At 40.2% G+C, this 15752-nt stretch overlaps 1 protein-coding gene and 1 long non-coding RNA gene across 3 annotated transcripts in view; one reads left to right on the top strand and one right to left on the bottom strand.

Moving 5' to 3' along the window:
- ahnak (AHNAK nucleoprotein) overlaps positions 1-15752 on the bottom strand; it is a 36320-nt gene that overhangs the window by 11343 nt on the left and 9225 nt on the right. The window contains 5 exon segments of the mRNA XM_061835409.1: positions 19-4578; positions 4620-9491; positions 11383-11600; positions 11724-11880; positions 12005-12062. Coding sequence (XP_061691393.1) covers positions 19-4578; positions 4620-9491; positions 11383-11600; positions 11724-11880 — 9807 coding nt within the window. The 5' untranslated portion in view covers positions 12005-12062.
- LOC133508885 (uncharacterized) overlaps positions 1-15752 on the top strand; it is a 40217-nt gene that overhangs the window by 18251 nt on the left and 6214 nt on the right. The gene's annotated exons all lie outside the window — the stretch shown is intronic.

Raw genomic sequence — 15752 nt, 5'->3', positions numbered from 1 at the left:
AGGGACTTTGACGTTAATATCAGCTTTGGGAAGGTTAATGTCAACATCAGCACCCTCCAGTTTTGAGCCTTTGAAGCCAAATCCTGGCATTTTGATTTTGGGCATTTCAAATCCAGTATTGGGTCCTTTTATGTCAATTTTTGGACATTTAATATCAATTTCCGGTGCTTTAACATCACCCTCGATATTTGGGACTGACACATCAATGTCACCTTTAAAATTCGGGCCTTTAATGTTAAAATCTACATCAGGCATCGATATGTTCGGTCCTGAGATCTTTGGCATCTTGAATTTCGGTCCCTTGATTTTTCCACTGGGACTGTCAATGTCAAGATCCGGTCCTGCAATGTCCATTTTGGGACATTTAATATCCACATCAGGATTTGGGAGATTTATATCAATTTCTGGGCCTTTCAGGTCAATCTCAGGGACTCTGACGTCAATATCAGCTTTGGGAAGGTTAATGTCAACATCAGGACCCTCCAATTTTGGACCTTTAAAGCCAAATCCTGGCATTTTAATTTTGGGCATTTCAAAACCTTTCTTTGGCCCCTTGATGTCAGCTTTTGGGCCTTTGATATCCATTTCCGGCGCTTTAATATCAGCCTCGATATTTGGAACTGACACATCAACATCACCTTTGAGATTTGGGCCTTTCAGGTGAAAATCCAGATCAGGCATAGAGATCTTTGGCCCTGAGATCTTTGGCATCTTGAATTTCGGTCCCTTGATTTTTCCACTGGGACTGTCAATGTCAAGATCTGGTCCTTCAATGTTCATGTTTAGACCTTTAATATCCACATCAGGTTTTGTTAGATTTATATCAACTTCTGGGCCTTTCAGGTCGACATCAGGGACTTTGACGTCAATATCAGCCTTGGGAAGGTTAATGTCAACATCGGGACACTCCAGTTTTGGACCTTTAAAGCCAAATCCTGGCATTTTGATTTTGGGCATTTCAAATCCAGTATTGGGTCCTTTTATGTCAATTTTTGGACCTATAATATCAATTTCCGGTGCTTTAACATCACCCTCGATATTTGGGACTGACACATCAATTTCACCTTTGAAATTCGGGCCTTTAAGATCAAAATCCACATCAGGCATCGATATGTTCGGTCCAGAGATCTTTGGTATCTTGAATTTCAGTCCCTTGATTTTTGCACTGGGACTGTCAATGTCAAGATCTGGTCCTTCAATGTCCATGTTTAGACCTTTAATGTTCACATCAGGTTTTGAGATATTTACATCAACTTCAGGAACTTTGACATCAATATCAGCCTTGGGAAGGTTAATGTCAACATCAGGACCCTCCAGTTTTGGACCTTTAAAGCCAAATCCTGGCATTTTGATTTTGGGCATTTCAAATCCAGTATTGGGTCCTTTTATGTCAATTTTTGGACCTTTAATGTCCATTTCCGGTGCTTTAACATAACCCTCGATATTTGGGACTGACACATCAATGTCACCTTTGAAATTCGGGCCTTTAAGATCAAAATCCACATCAGGCATCGATATGTTCGGTCCAGAGATCTTTGGTATCTTGAATTTCAGTCCCTTGATTTTTGCACTGGGACTATCAATGTCAAGATCTGGTCCTTCAATGTCCATGTTTAGACCTTTAATGTTCACATCAGGTTTTGAGATATTTACATCAACTTCAGGAACTTTGACATCAATATCAGCCTTGGGAAGGTTAATGTCAACATCAGGACCCTCCAGTTTTGGACCTTTAAAGCCAAATCCTGGCATTTTGATTTTGGGCATTTCAAATCCAGTATTGGGTCCTTTTATGTCAATTTTTGGACCTTTAATGTCCATTTCCGGCACTTTAACATCACCCTCGATATTTGGGACTGACACATCAATGTCACCTTTGAAATTCGGGCCTTTCAGGTTAAAATCTACATCAGGCATGGAGATCTTTGGCCCTGAAATATTTGGCATCTTGAATTTCGGTCCCTTGATTTTTCCACTGGGACTGTCAATGTCAAGATCCGGTCCTTCAATGTCCATTTTAGGACATTTCATATCCACGTCAGGTTTTGGGAAATTTATATCAATTTCTGGGCCTTTCAGATCAACTTCAGGGACTTTGACGTTAATATCAGCTTTGGGAAGGTTCATGTCAACATCAGGACCCTCCAGTTTTGGACCTTTCAAGCCAAATCCTGGCATTTTGATTTTGGGCATTTCAAAACCTTTCTTTGGCCCCTTGATGTCAACTTTTGGGCCTTTGATATCCATTTCCGGCGCTTTAATATCAGCCTCTATATTTGGAACTGACAAATCCACATCACCTTTGAGATTTGGGCCTTTCAGGTGAAAATCCAGATCAGGCATGGAGATCTTTGGACCTGAGATCTTTGGCATCTTGAATTTCGGTCCCTTGATTTTTCCACTGGGACTGTCAATGTCAAGATCTGGTCCTTCAATGTCCATGTTTAGACCTTTAATATCCACATCAGGTTTTGGGAGATTTATATCAACTTCTGGTCCTTTCAGGTCGACATCAGGGACTTTGACGTCAATATCAGCCTTGGGAAGGTTAATGTCAACATCAGCACCCTCCAGTTTTGGACCTTTAAAGCCAAATCCTGGCATTTTGATTTTGGGCATTTCAAATCCAGTATTGGGTCCTTTTATGTCAATTTTTGGACCTTTAATGTCCATTTCCGGCACTTTAACATCACCCTCAATATTTGGGACTGACACATCAATGTCACCTTTGAAATTCGGGCCTTTCAGGTTAAAATCTACATCAGGCATCGATATGTTCGGTCCTGAGATCTTTGGCATTTTGAATTTCGGTCCCTTGATTTTTCCACTGGGACTGTCAATGTCAAGATCCGGTCCTTCAATGTCCATTTTAGGACATTTCATATCCACGTCAGGTTTTGGGAAATTTATATCAATTTCTGGGCCTTTCAGATCAACTTCAGGGACTTTGACGTTAATATCAGCTTTGGGAAGGTTCATGTCAACATCAGGACCCTCCAGTTTTGGACCTTTAAAGCCAAATCCTGGCATTTTGATTTTGGGCATTTCAAAACCTTTCTTTGGCCCCTTGATGTCAACTTTTGGGCCTTTGATATCCATTTCCGGCACTTTAATATCAGCCTCTATTTTTGGAACTGACACATCAACATCACCTTTGAGATTTGGGCCTTTAAGGTGAAAATCCAGATCAGGCATGGAGATCTTTGGCCCTGAGATCTTTGGCATCTTGAATTTCGGTCCCTTGATTTTTCCACTGGGACTGTCAATGTCAAGATCTGGTCCTTCAATGTCCATGTTGATACCTTTAATATCCACATCAGGTTTTGGGAGATTTATATCAACTTCTGGGCCTTTCAGGTCGACATCAGGGACTTTGACGTCAATATCAGCCTTGGGAAGGTTAATGTCAACATCGGGACACTCCAGTTTTGGACCTTTAAAGCCAAATCCTGGCATTTTGATTTTGGGCATTCCAAATCCAGTATTGGGTCCTTTTATGTCAATTTTTGGACCTTTAATATCCATTTCCGGTGCTTTAACATCACCCTCGATATTTGGGACTGACACATCAATGTCACCTTTGAAATTCGGGCCTTTAAGATCAAAATCCACATCAGGCATCGATATGTTCGGTCCTGAGATCTTTGGCATCTTGAATTTCGGTCCCTTGATTTTTCCACTGGGACTGTCAATGTCAAGATCCGGTCCTTCAATGTCCATTTTAGGACATTTCATATCCACGTCAGGTTTTGGGAAATTTATATCAATTTCTGGGCCTTTCAGATCAACTTCAGGGACTTTGACGTTAATATCAGCTTTGGGAAGGTTCATGTCAACATCAGGACCCTCCAGTTTTGGACCTTTAAAGCCAAATCCTGGCATTTTGATTTTGGGCATTTCAAAACCTTTCTTTGGCCCCTTGATGTCAACTTTTGGGCCTTTGATATCCATTTCCGGCGCTTTAATATCAGCCTCTATATTTGGAACTGACACATCAACATCACCTTTGAGATTTGGGCCTTTCAGGTGAAAATCAAAATCAGGCATGGAGATCTTTGGCCCTGAGATCTTTGGCATCTTGAATTTCGGTCCCTTGATTTTTCCACTGGGACTGTCAATGTCAAGATCTGGTCCTTCAATGTCCATGTTTAGACCTTTAATATCCACATCAGGTTTTGGGAGATTTATATCAACTTCTGGGCCTTTCAGGTCGACATCAGGGACTTTGACGTCAATATCAGCCTTGGGAAGGTTAATGTCAACATCAGGACCCTCCAGTTTTGGGCCTTTAAAGCCAAATCCTGGCATTTTTATTTTGGGCATTTCAAATCCAGTATTGGGTCTTTCTATGTCAATTTTTGGACCTTTAATATCTATTTCCGGAGCTTTAACATTACCCTCGATATTTGGTACTGACACATCAATGTCACCTTTAAAATTCGGGCCTTTCAGATCAAAATCCACATCAGGCATCGATATGTTAGGTCCAGAGATCTTTGGTATCTTGAATTTCAGTCCCTTGATTTTTGCACTGGGACTGTCAATGTCAAGATCCGGTCCTTCAATGTCCATTTTAGACTTTAATGTTCACATCAGGTTTTGAGATATTTACAATCAACTTCAGGAACTTTGACATCAATATCAGCCTTGGGAAGGTTAATGTCAACATCAGGACCCTCCACTTTTGGACCTTTAAAGCCAAATCCTGGCATTTTGATTTTGGGCATTTCAAATCCAGTATTGGGTCCTTTTATGTCAATTTTTGGACCTTTAATGTCCATTTCCGGCACTTTAACATCAGCCTCTATATTTGGAACTGACACATCAACATCACCTTTGAGATTTGGGCCTTTCAGGTGAAAATCCAGATCAGGCATGGAGATCTTTGGCCCTGAAATATTTGGCATCTTGAATTTTGGTCCCTTGATTTTTCCACTGGGACTGTCAATGTCAAGATCTGGTCCTTCAATGTCCATGTTTAGACCTTTAATATCCACATCAGGTTTTGGGAGATTTATATCAACTTCTGGGCCTTTCAGGTCGACATCAGGGACTTTGACGTCAATATCAGCCTTGGGAAGGTTAATGTCAACATCGGGACACTCTAGTTTTGGACCTTTAAAGCCAAATCCAGGCATTTTGATTTTGGGCATTCCAAATCCACTATTGGGTCCTTTTATGTCAATTTTTGGACCTTTAATATCCATTTCCGGTGCTTTAACATCACCCTCGATATTTGGGACGGACACATCAATGTCACCTTTGAAATTCGGGCCTTTAAGATCAAAATCCACATCAGGCATCGATATGTTAGGTCCTGAGATGTTTGGCATTTTGAATTTCGGTCCCTTGATTTTTCCACTGGGACTGTCAACGTCAAGATCCGGTCCTTCAATGTCCATTTTAGGACATTTCATATCCACGTCAGGTTTTGGGAAATTTATATCAATTTCTGGGCCTTTCAGATCAACTTCAGGGACTTTGACATTAATATCAGCTTTGGGAAGGTTCATGTCGACATCAGGACCCTCCAGTTTTGTATCTTTCAAGCCAAATCCTGGCATTTTCATTTTGGGCATTTCAAATCCAGCTTTGGGGCCTTTTATGTCAATTTTGGGACCTTTAATGTCCATTTCTGGTGCTTTAATATCACCCTCGATATTTGGAACTGAAACATCAACATCACCTTTGAGATTTGGGCCTTTCAGGTGAAAATCCATATCAGGCATGGAGATCTTTGGCACTGAGATCTTTGGCATCTTGAATTTTGGTCCCTTGATTTTTCCACTGGGACTGTCAATTTCAAGATCTGGTCCTTTAATGTTTAGACCTTTAATATCCACATCAGGTTTTGGGAGATTTATATCAATTTCTGGGCCCCTGAGATCAACCTCGGGGACTTTGATATCAATATCTGGACCCTCCAGTTTTGGACCTTTAAAGCCAAATTCTGGCATTGTGATTTTGGGCTTTTCAAACCCTGGCTTGGGTCCCTTTATGTCAACTTTTGGGCCTTTGATGTCCATTTCTGGTGCTTTAATATCTCCTTTCATATTTGGTACTGACACATCAACATCACCTTTGAGATTTGGGCCTTTGAGATTGAAATCCATATCTGGTATTGAGATTTTTGGCCCGGCGATCTTTGGCATCTTGAATTTTGGCCCCTTGATTTTTCCACTGGGACTGTCAATGTCAAGATCTGGTCCTTCAATGTCCATGTTGAGACCTTCAATATTCACATCAGGTTTTGTGATATTTATATCAACTTCTGGGCCTTTCAGCTCAACTTCAGGGACTTTGACATCAATATCAGCCTTGGGAAGGTTGTCAACATCAGGACCCTCCAGTTTAGGACCTTTAAAGCCAAATCCTGGCATTTTGATTTTGGGCATTTCAAATCCTGTCTCTGGTCCCTTGATATCAAATTTTGGGCCTTTGATATCCATTTCCGGCGCTTTAATATCAGCCTCGATATTTGGAACTGACACATCGTCACTTTTGAGATTTGGGCCTTTCAGGTGAAAATCCACATCAGGCATGGAGATCTTTGGCCCTGAGATCTTTGGCATCTTCAATTTTGGTCCCTTGATTTTTCCACTGAGACCGTCAATGTCAAGATCTGGTCCTTCAATGTCAATGTTTAGACCTTTAATATCCACATCAGGTTTTGGGAGATTTATATCAACTTCTGGGCCTTTCAGGCCAACTTCAGGGACTTTGACGTCAATATCAGCCTTGGGAAGGTTAATGTCAACATCAGGACCATCCACTTTTGGACCTTTCATGCCGAATCCTGACATTTTGATTTTGGGCATTTCAAATCCAGTGTTGGGTCCTTTTATGTCAGTTTTTGGACCTTTAATATCCATTTCCGGTGCTTTAACATCACCCTCGATATTTGGGACTGACACGTCAATGTCACCTTTGAAATTCGGGCCTTTCAGGTCAAAATCCACATCAGGCATCGATATGTTTTGCCCTGAGATCTTTGGCATCTTGAATTTTGGTCCCTTGATTTTTCCACTGGGACAGTCAATGTCAAGATCTGGTCCTTCAATGTCCATGTTTAGAACTTTAATATCCACATCAGGTTTTGGGAGATTTATGTCAACTTCTGGGCCTTTAAGATCAACTTTAGGGACTTTGACATCAATATCAGCCTTTGGAAGGTTAATGTCAACATCAGGGCCGTCCACTTTTGGACCTTTCATGCCGAATCCTGGCATTTTGATTTTGGGCTTTTCAAACCCTGTCTTGGGTCCCTTGATGTCAACCTTTTGGCCTTCGATTTCTGGTGCTTCAATATCAGCTTTGATATTTGGCCTTGACACATCAGCATCACCTTTGATATTTGGGCCTGTCAGCTGGAAATCCATATCAGGGATTGAGATTTGCGGCCCTGAGATCTTTGGCATCTTGAATTTAGGTCCCTTGATTTTTCCACTCGGACTGTCAATGTCAAAGTCCGGTCCTTCAATGTCTGTTTTTTGGCTTTTTAAATCCAAGTCAGATTTTGGGAGATTTACTACAACACCTGCACCTTTAAGATCAACCTCAGGGACTTTGATGGCAGTATTAGTTTTGGCAAGATTTATATCAACATCAGGACCCTCAATTTTCAGACCTTCAAAGCCAAATCCTGCCATTTTGATTTTGGGCTTTTCAACTCTGGGCTCAGGGCTCTTTATGTCAAGTTTTGGGCCTTTGATATCCTTTTTGGGTGTTTGAATTTCTCCCTTAATATTTGGTAGTGACACATTCACCTCACCTTTGATTTCTGGGCTTTTTCTATGTAAATCCACATTTGGCATGTTTATCTTTGGACCTGATATTTTGGGGATCTTTAGTTTTGGTCCCTTGATCTTCCATTCTGGAGTGTCGATGTCAACATCTGGTATTTCAAAATCTACATTGGGACCCTTCATGTCTCCATCTCTTTTGGGGAAACTGACATCAGCTTTAGGCACCTTGACATCAATATTAGCATCAGAAAGTTTAATGTCAATGTCATGTCCCTCTAAATTTGGAGCTTTACAGACAATCGGTGGCATTTCAAATCCAGTTTTGGGGCCTTTAATTTCAACTTTTTGCCCTTTGACGTTAATTTCCGATGCTGCAATATTTCCCTCAATATTTGGTCCTGACATTTCCACATCACCTTTGATTTTTGTGCCTTTCACGTTCAAACCAATTTCGGGCTTTGAGAGGTCTGGTACTGTGATGTTTGGCATTTTTAATTTCGTTCCCTTGGTCTTACCGCTGGTGTTGTCAAAATTAACTCCTTTAATATTTGGTATAGGCAAATCAGGGCCCTGAATGTCCAAACCAACTTTTGTTAGACTGGCATCCACTTCAGGACCTTGATCACCCGCCAAAATCTTATTGTCGTCTCTTGGGCCTTTGATATCAATTCCATGAATTTTTGTGTTTTCCTCTGTATTTTGTACACACACGTTCACGCGAGGGCCTTTTAGATTTAGATCTGTCGCAGGGATATGAGGATTTATGAGGACATCAATCTCAGGAACCTTGATATCAATATCAGACTTGTTCAGATTTATATTAACATTTGGGCCCTGCTCTTCCTGACCTTTTAATCCAAATTTTGTCTTTTTTATTTTTGCAGAGCCGCTCTCCCCCGTTATCTCCACATTTACTTTTCCTTCTATTTGTGGGGTTCTCTGACTCATGATCATGTCACGATTTTTTGCATCAAAATTTGAACCCTTTGTTCCAGGGGAAGTTATGTTTATCTGAGGCATTTTGAGATCCCCTCCTTTCTGATCAAGAGTTACGTCTGGACCATGAACGTGATACTTTTTTGTTTGAATGTTGACTGTCGTTTTTACGGACGGGTCTTTCAATTCACTTTCACCATCTGTGAAACCTCTGTTCAGTGAGATGCTTGGGATATGAATTGAGCTTGATTCCTTTGAATGCGTGTGACTAACAATAAATTCTGCTAATTTCCCCGTTGTTCCCTCACCCTCTTTTGTTTTATCTATGGATGTTACAAACGGTTGCTTGCCTTTTTCAGGTAGAGTCACACGAATTGACTCTGTATTGTCATTATCTGTTGTAAATACCTCACTACCGCTCACGCCTCCCATTGGAACATGCCTGCTACCAGTGTTTGAACTTTCCCTTAGCTTGGAAGAATCATTACTTAACTCAAAAACTCCTTCATCTCCCACATTACTGGAAGGGCTGCCATATGAAATTCTCACTCCTGGAGAGCCAGACCCTGATTCTTGCCTTTGGCCCTTGAAATCTGGGCTGGAAAGCTCAAGTTGCTCACTTATGCCACTTGGCATATCCACAGTGTAGGTGGTGATGCGGCGGGTGACAGTTGTAATTGTACTGCCGTCACTACTTGTGCTGCTATGCCGCTCTGTGCGAACATCTACTCCTTCTGCGAGGTCTTCAGACTTGAGCCTTGGTTTGATCTTCCTTGTGTAAATCCTTTTATAGTCCTCATCATCCCCACTCTGTTCAGAGAAAAGCGAATTAAGGAGGAATTATAAAATAGCAAACCATGATTTTCAAAAACTACATGCGATACCAGGACTGTAGACTGTAAATCCAGCCCCGATTTCAATGAAGTTGGGATGTTGTACTAAATATAAAAACAGAATAGAATGATTTGCAAATCATATTCAAGCTATATTTAAACAGGGTCACTACAGAAACTGATAAATGTATTGTTTTGTATGGTGCATTGCAAATAATCCTTAACTTTGAATTTTACAGCTGCGGCCAAAAAAAACTCAGAAAGGTGAGAAAAAAAAACAGAAATGCTCATGAAACACCTACTTGGAAGATCCCACTGTTGAACAGGGTACTTGGGAACAAGTAGGTGCCATGGAGCATCCCCCGAATTCACAAGCAAAGATGGGGTGAGGGTCACCTCTTTGTAAACAAGTAATTTAGAACACAGTTTAGGGACTATTCTGAACATAGTCTGCCTTTTGCCTGAAGTTAGCTGGGATAGGCTGCAGCACTCCCGCGACCCTTGTGAGGGTAAGCGTCTCAGACAATGGATGGATGGATGTTCTTCAATGTGCAGTTGCAAGGGATTAGAGATTTAATCTTCTATGGTCCACAATACAATCAAAAGTTTCAGAGAATCTGGAAAAACCACTGCATGTAAGCGGCAAGGCCAAAAAAACAAAAACATTAAATGGCCATGACCTTTGATCCCTCCGGCGGCACTGCATGAAAAACCAACTTCAATGTATAAAGAATATGACCACATGGGTTCGGGAGCACTTCAGAAAACCAATGTCAGTCAGTATAGTTCGGTGCTACATCCGTAAGTGCAACTTAAATCTCTACAATGCAAAGCAACAGCTACTGTATTTATCAACACCCACAAATGTCACCAGTGTCTCTGGGCCCGAGCTCATCTCAGATGGACTGATGCAAAGTGGAAAAGTGTTCTGTGGTCCTACGAGTCCACATTTCAAATTATTTTGGGAAATTGTACACTTTGTCTTTTCTGGAATGGTATGGACATAAAGTTCAAAAGCCAGCATCTGTGACGCTATGGGGCAGTGTTAGTGCCAATGGCATGGGTAATTTACACTTCTGTGAAGGCACCATTAATGCTCAACAATACATATGGGTTTTGAAGAAACAGATGCTGCCATCCAAGTTAAGTCTATACCATGTACGCCTCTGCTTATTTCATCGAGACAATGCCAAACCACATTCTGCATGTGTTACAACAGCATGGCTTCGTAATGAAAGAATGCGAGTACAACACTGGCCTGCCTACAGTCCCGACCTGTCTCACGATGAAAATATGTGGCGCATTCTGAAGCACAAAATACAACAATGGAGACCCCAGACTGTTGAACATCTGAAGCTGTACATCAAGCAAGAATGGGAAAGAATTCCACCTACAAAGGTTCAACAATTAGTGGCCTCACTTCCCAAACATTTACTGAATGGTGTTAAAAGAGAAGGTGATGTAACACAGTGGTAATTATAACTCTCTTCCACTTTTTTTGGACCATGTTGCACCCATGAAATTCTAATTTATCCAGGTAATCAGTCTGAACATCTTCTCTTTCTTGTCTTTGTAGTGTATTCAGTCAAATATAGGTTAAGCATGATTTGCAAATCATTGTATTCTGTTTTCATTGAACACAACCTTTCAACATGATTGGAGTTGAGGTTGTAGAACACCATGTGAACCATTCAGGGTATTTTTGGCAATGTTTTTTTTTTTTTTTTTGTCAATATAGACCATATTTAAGGAATTTTCAAATATTTGATCGCAATGTTAACCATCCAAAAACACGCGAGTCAATTACATACTCAATTTAAGAAATTCAGCAGTAGATACAAAATTTGGGAATTTAAATAAAGACTTACGAGAATGATGTCTGGACTGGAGCTTCCCATTTTCCCCTCCCATGTCAAGGTGCCCATTGGGGAACGACATGGTGTGCTCAGGGGGGAGCAGCATGGTGATTTATCTTTATTTTGGAGTTTCAATCCAACCTTGTGACGGTTAAGAGTCTTCAGCAGCTCAGCTGTTTCTTCTGAGCTCATGTTGTCAAAATAGATTGTTGCGCCCACAATTTGGTCACCTGTTAAATAAAGTTGCATGAATTTTGGGGAGAATGATCATTGTAAATCGGGTTTTTGGAGAGCTTTATTGTTTAAAAAAAATAAGGTATGAGATTTTAAAAAATGAATAAAATGAAAATGACCTTCATATACTTTCCCAGATCGTGCAGCCGGTGACTCTCCTTTCACTTCTTTTACAAAAATCTCTCCTTCACGTGTCTGTTCAATAGTTAGGCCTGTTTTATCTGGACCCTCCCAGTCTGGAAAGAGCACTTCCCGTGTTTCCTCTTCTTCAGCCATCTGTAAATGTGGACACACAAATAATAGATATGAGTTGGCAGGTTTGGCTGTGTTTTTACATTGTGCAAATAACAAACAAACAACAACAAAAAACGAACCTAAATCTACAGAATAACTAAAATACCTTGTTTTGTTTCTTGCGTTCAAGTTCTGGTGGGAAAGAACGTCACCCCTTAGTTTTTCTGTATTAGGGAAGGAGAAAAAAAAGAAAATATATTAAACATAACAGACAACAGTAATATGAATTGTAGGTCTCAATGATTAACACTAGATGGTGGTAAAGTCCTTTCAGGTAATACTTGCTCCATCTAACGTAGGTGTCGGTCTCATCTAAAGGTTACATCACTCTCTGTATGGCGGAAACCACCAAAATAGGACATCTACAGCCTTCTTCCAAAATGAATGCATATATACATGTAAACTGCAAAGTGAAACTGTCGATTATCTTATGCCATCTTAGAAATAGGAATCAAACTACATACTGTATTTATTGTATGAAAAAGTACCACCACATCCTTAAGGTATTCTAGTACACAAAGTGTACAAGGCCTTGCAAAAAAAAATATTTACTTTTGGGAAATGCTCGTCACACTGTGTTTTTGAAAAATATTACTAAAATGATTATACAACATACCTGTAATCAAACTATAATTAAGAGTGGATCAACTAGGATTGAACAAGTTGTTCGAAGCTCATGAAATTTCAGATGTGTGCAGAATATAATATTCCTCTTATAGGTCTATATGGGAGATAGACTCAAAGAAGCTCATGCCAAAACAAGTACAAAAGTTTAATTTGTTCTTTGTTGAAATTGAGCATTAGCATCTCTGAAAAGCCATGAAACAGAACGTTTAATGTTAAAATAGAGGTAACGTTATCTTGCATTAGGCCAGAAGAGAGGCTACATTCTGCCTCAAAAAGGGATATGGAGTAGGTCCATAAATGGTCACTCCTTAAGTATGCTCGTTACAACTTGGGTGGGTTTTTTTTATATAATGCTACTTTAGAGCCAATAATAAAGCACCGAAGGATGTGTTTTACATATTGCACCTAGAATTTAAGTGAACGCTGAAAACCAACAAATTAAGAGCAGAGTTGCATGTGACTTTACTCTGTGCAGCCAGTCAGGAAGCTTCCAGAACTTCGTCCATTTTCTAAATATCACCAGAACGATTGCAACATTGGGTGGACAGTGTGGGATTTTTAATAGCCTTGAAAATTGTCATTAAAAATACAAAGCAAGGTGGCAATGTGGTCTATTTTATGAGTGATAAAACATTTCCAATTAAATGTTCAGGGGATTTACATTATTAGCATATAAAGAAATACATCAATTTAACAGCCTTAGAACAATGATTACATCCGCAGGAACTGATAATAGAAGATACTTTATGTATTTGACTAGCAAGACAATGATTAAACATGTCCCAGTTTGGACCAAAAGGGCCCGTCTCACAATATCTGCGTGGTTGACACTAATTACGTAATGGCTAAAGAGACACTTTAAGAAAAAAGCATTAAAAACAAAGTCAATGTAAACACTGAAGTTTTACTATGCTGTTTATTACTCTAAATAACTATAAACAGTATCGTATTTATGTTGCATATTCCTTACTCAATGTGTTAACTCTCTTAATATGATACCAAGGAGCAGAGAACAAGGATAACCTGAAATTAAACAGACCGAACTAATGATTGAAGTAAAACTGTCACTTTATATTGGAGAATTTGGAAAATTGTATTCAATTGAAGCTCAACTACTAAGAGGCCGCATCGCAGCATGGCGAGCATTCAGGACATTATCTGCGTGCACGTAACCTGCAATACACTAATAAACACATCCATTTTAAGATTGGTCCCGTGTGACTTCAGGGATACGAAAAATGCACGCAATGCTTTGAGACAATATTAATTCCGCTCCCCAAAATAGAGTGCCACAGGCTCTCTGGTCTGAATGTAGGCACGGTAAAGGGATAGCATCGAAGATTATGCCGACGACTCGTAAGCATCTGCAACCCGATCCTCTCCCCCGCTTCACTTTCGCTCCCTTATTGTGTCACGTTGACTGGACTGAGGCTCAGGCATTGCCGTTTATTTTATTTGACAGACACGGTGATTACAATGCTTGAGAACAGTTATATCAGATTACATTCATTCTGGTTGCTCCAATACTCCTAGCCAGGTTTTGTTTGGAAGATTCTGAGAATTAGCCATGATATGTTGCTAATGTTACACCTCACACATCCTCACTATTGGCCCTCATTACACACTAAGCAAAAAATAGCCGACAAATGTGTCACATGACCTTGTGATGTTTTGCATCTGCATTTTTGACATTGCAGCATCAAGGCAATATAGGTTACTGTCATTTGTTGGACAGGGGTACCCAGAATACTCACTAGTTGAAATAGTGTCGTAAACAGGTCATCTGCTGGTTTCAGCTGAGTATTTCACTCCATGTAGCCTCTAATGCATTCAAAAATTTGAACCATTTTTTATGAGAATTGCTCGTGTAGAACAGAATTCATTGCACTCTATTTCTAATGTACTTCATTTAGTTGTAAAAAAAATAAGGAAATAGAGCAAAATAGTCAGTATGATATTACATGAGATGGATTGCAAACTACAATCACAAAATAAACACATTTTCAATGCATGTGTGAGTAAAAGTGGAGAATTATTAATTTTTGAGCTCCAACACACCCACAACCCAAGTGGTGACAAGCAGTAAAGAGACTGAATGGATGAATGTAAATGAGGTTTTTCCTCTAGTTTTGTGGTGTGTGAGGGTGATTATTAATATTTGTTTATTTTAATCTTCTTTGACAAATGTCATGGTACTTCTGCTTCCCCATGTGTAACATATTTGGGCTATGTTGTTGTCGTTGCACCTCTGCTATATTTCTAGCAGGGGAGGGAGTGGGTGCGGTGGTCAACAGAGCTAGGGGGAACTAAATTTCACTGAGAAAGGAGAGAGCAGGAAACTGTGGGGGTGGAAAGGGGGCCAGATAGCCAAGGAATTGCCGGAGGAATGTCACCTGATGAGTTAACTGGAGGGAGTGGGAAAAAAAGCAAGATAGTGGGAAGACAAATATAGCACATGGTTATCGCAAGTCAGCTCCAAGGGGGCTGAGAGTTGGTGTGCAAAGTGTGTTCAAGTCCTTCAATTCCTTTAAACCTCCATCTCAAGTATCAGAATGGCCCTCTCTTTATTAACTTTAGAATACTGTATGTGCCCTCAAAACATTCTCGAACTGTGTAGAGTTGATTCAAAAATAGACACACCCCTGTTCGATCAAAGGCTTTTTGTGATGTAAAAAAAAATGAGACTTAGATAAGGTTGTTGTTTGTTTTAATCTTTCAGAGAATAGGGCTTTAAAAAATTAATTTATGTAGTTGCACATCTGTGCACACCCTCTTATAACTGGGATATGACTGGTCCACCCATCCGTTTTCTGAGCCACTTATCCTCACAAGGGTCACGGGAGTGCTAGTCCTAGCATCAGGCAGGAGGCGGGGTACACCCTCAACTGGTTGCCAAGCCAATCGCGGGGCACAGATTTAACCATTCCAACCCATGTTAAATGGGAGTCAGCACACACCTATCAGCATTTAAAGTGCCTCAGATTAGCCCCCAATACATTTTAGATGTTGTAGTAGCTGTTTCCTAACTTTATTTGTTTATTGTTTTGTCGCAGAAGCCTGGAAGTCAGAATACAGCCACCATCACTGAAAGTGCCTCTGCTTTACTCTAAATATATTTCCGATGTTCTGGTAGGCTTCTCCTGGCATATTTTATTAAGACTAAAGGTTTTGCGCCAACACTGCTATTTAAAACTGTTCATCATTCCCTGCACCTTGACTACGAGCCC

The sequence above is a fragment of the Syngnathoides biaculeatus genome, chromosome 11, assembly GCF_019802595.1.
Source record: "Syngnathoides biaculeatus isolate LvHL_M chromosome 11, ASM1980259v1, whole genome shotgun sequence".
In the NCBI taxonomy this organism is placed as follows: Eukaryota; Metazoa; Chordata; class Actinopteri; order Syngnathiformes; family Syngnathidae; genus Syngnathoides; species Syngnathoides biaculeatus.
This window is presented reverse-complemented; position numbering and strand designations above follow the sequence as displayed.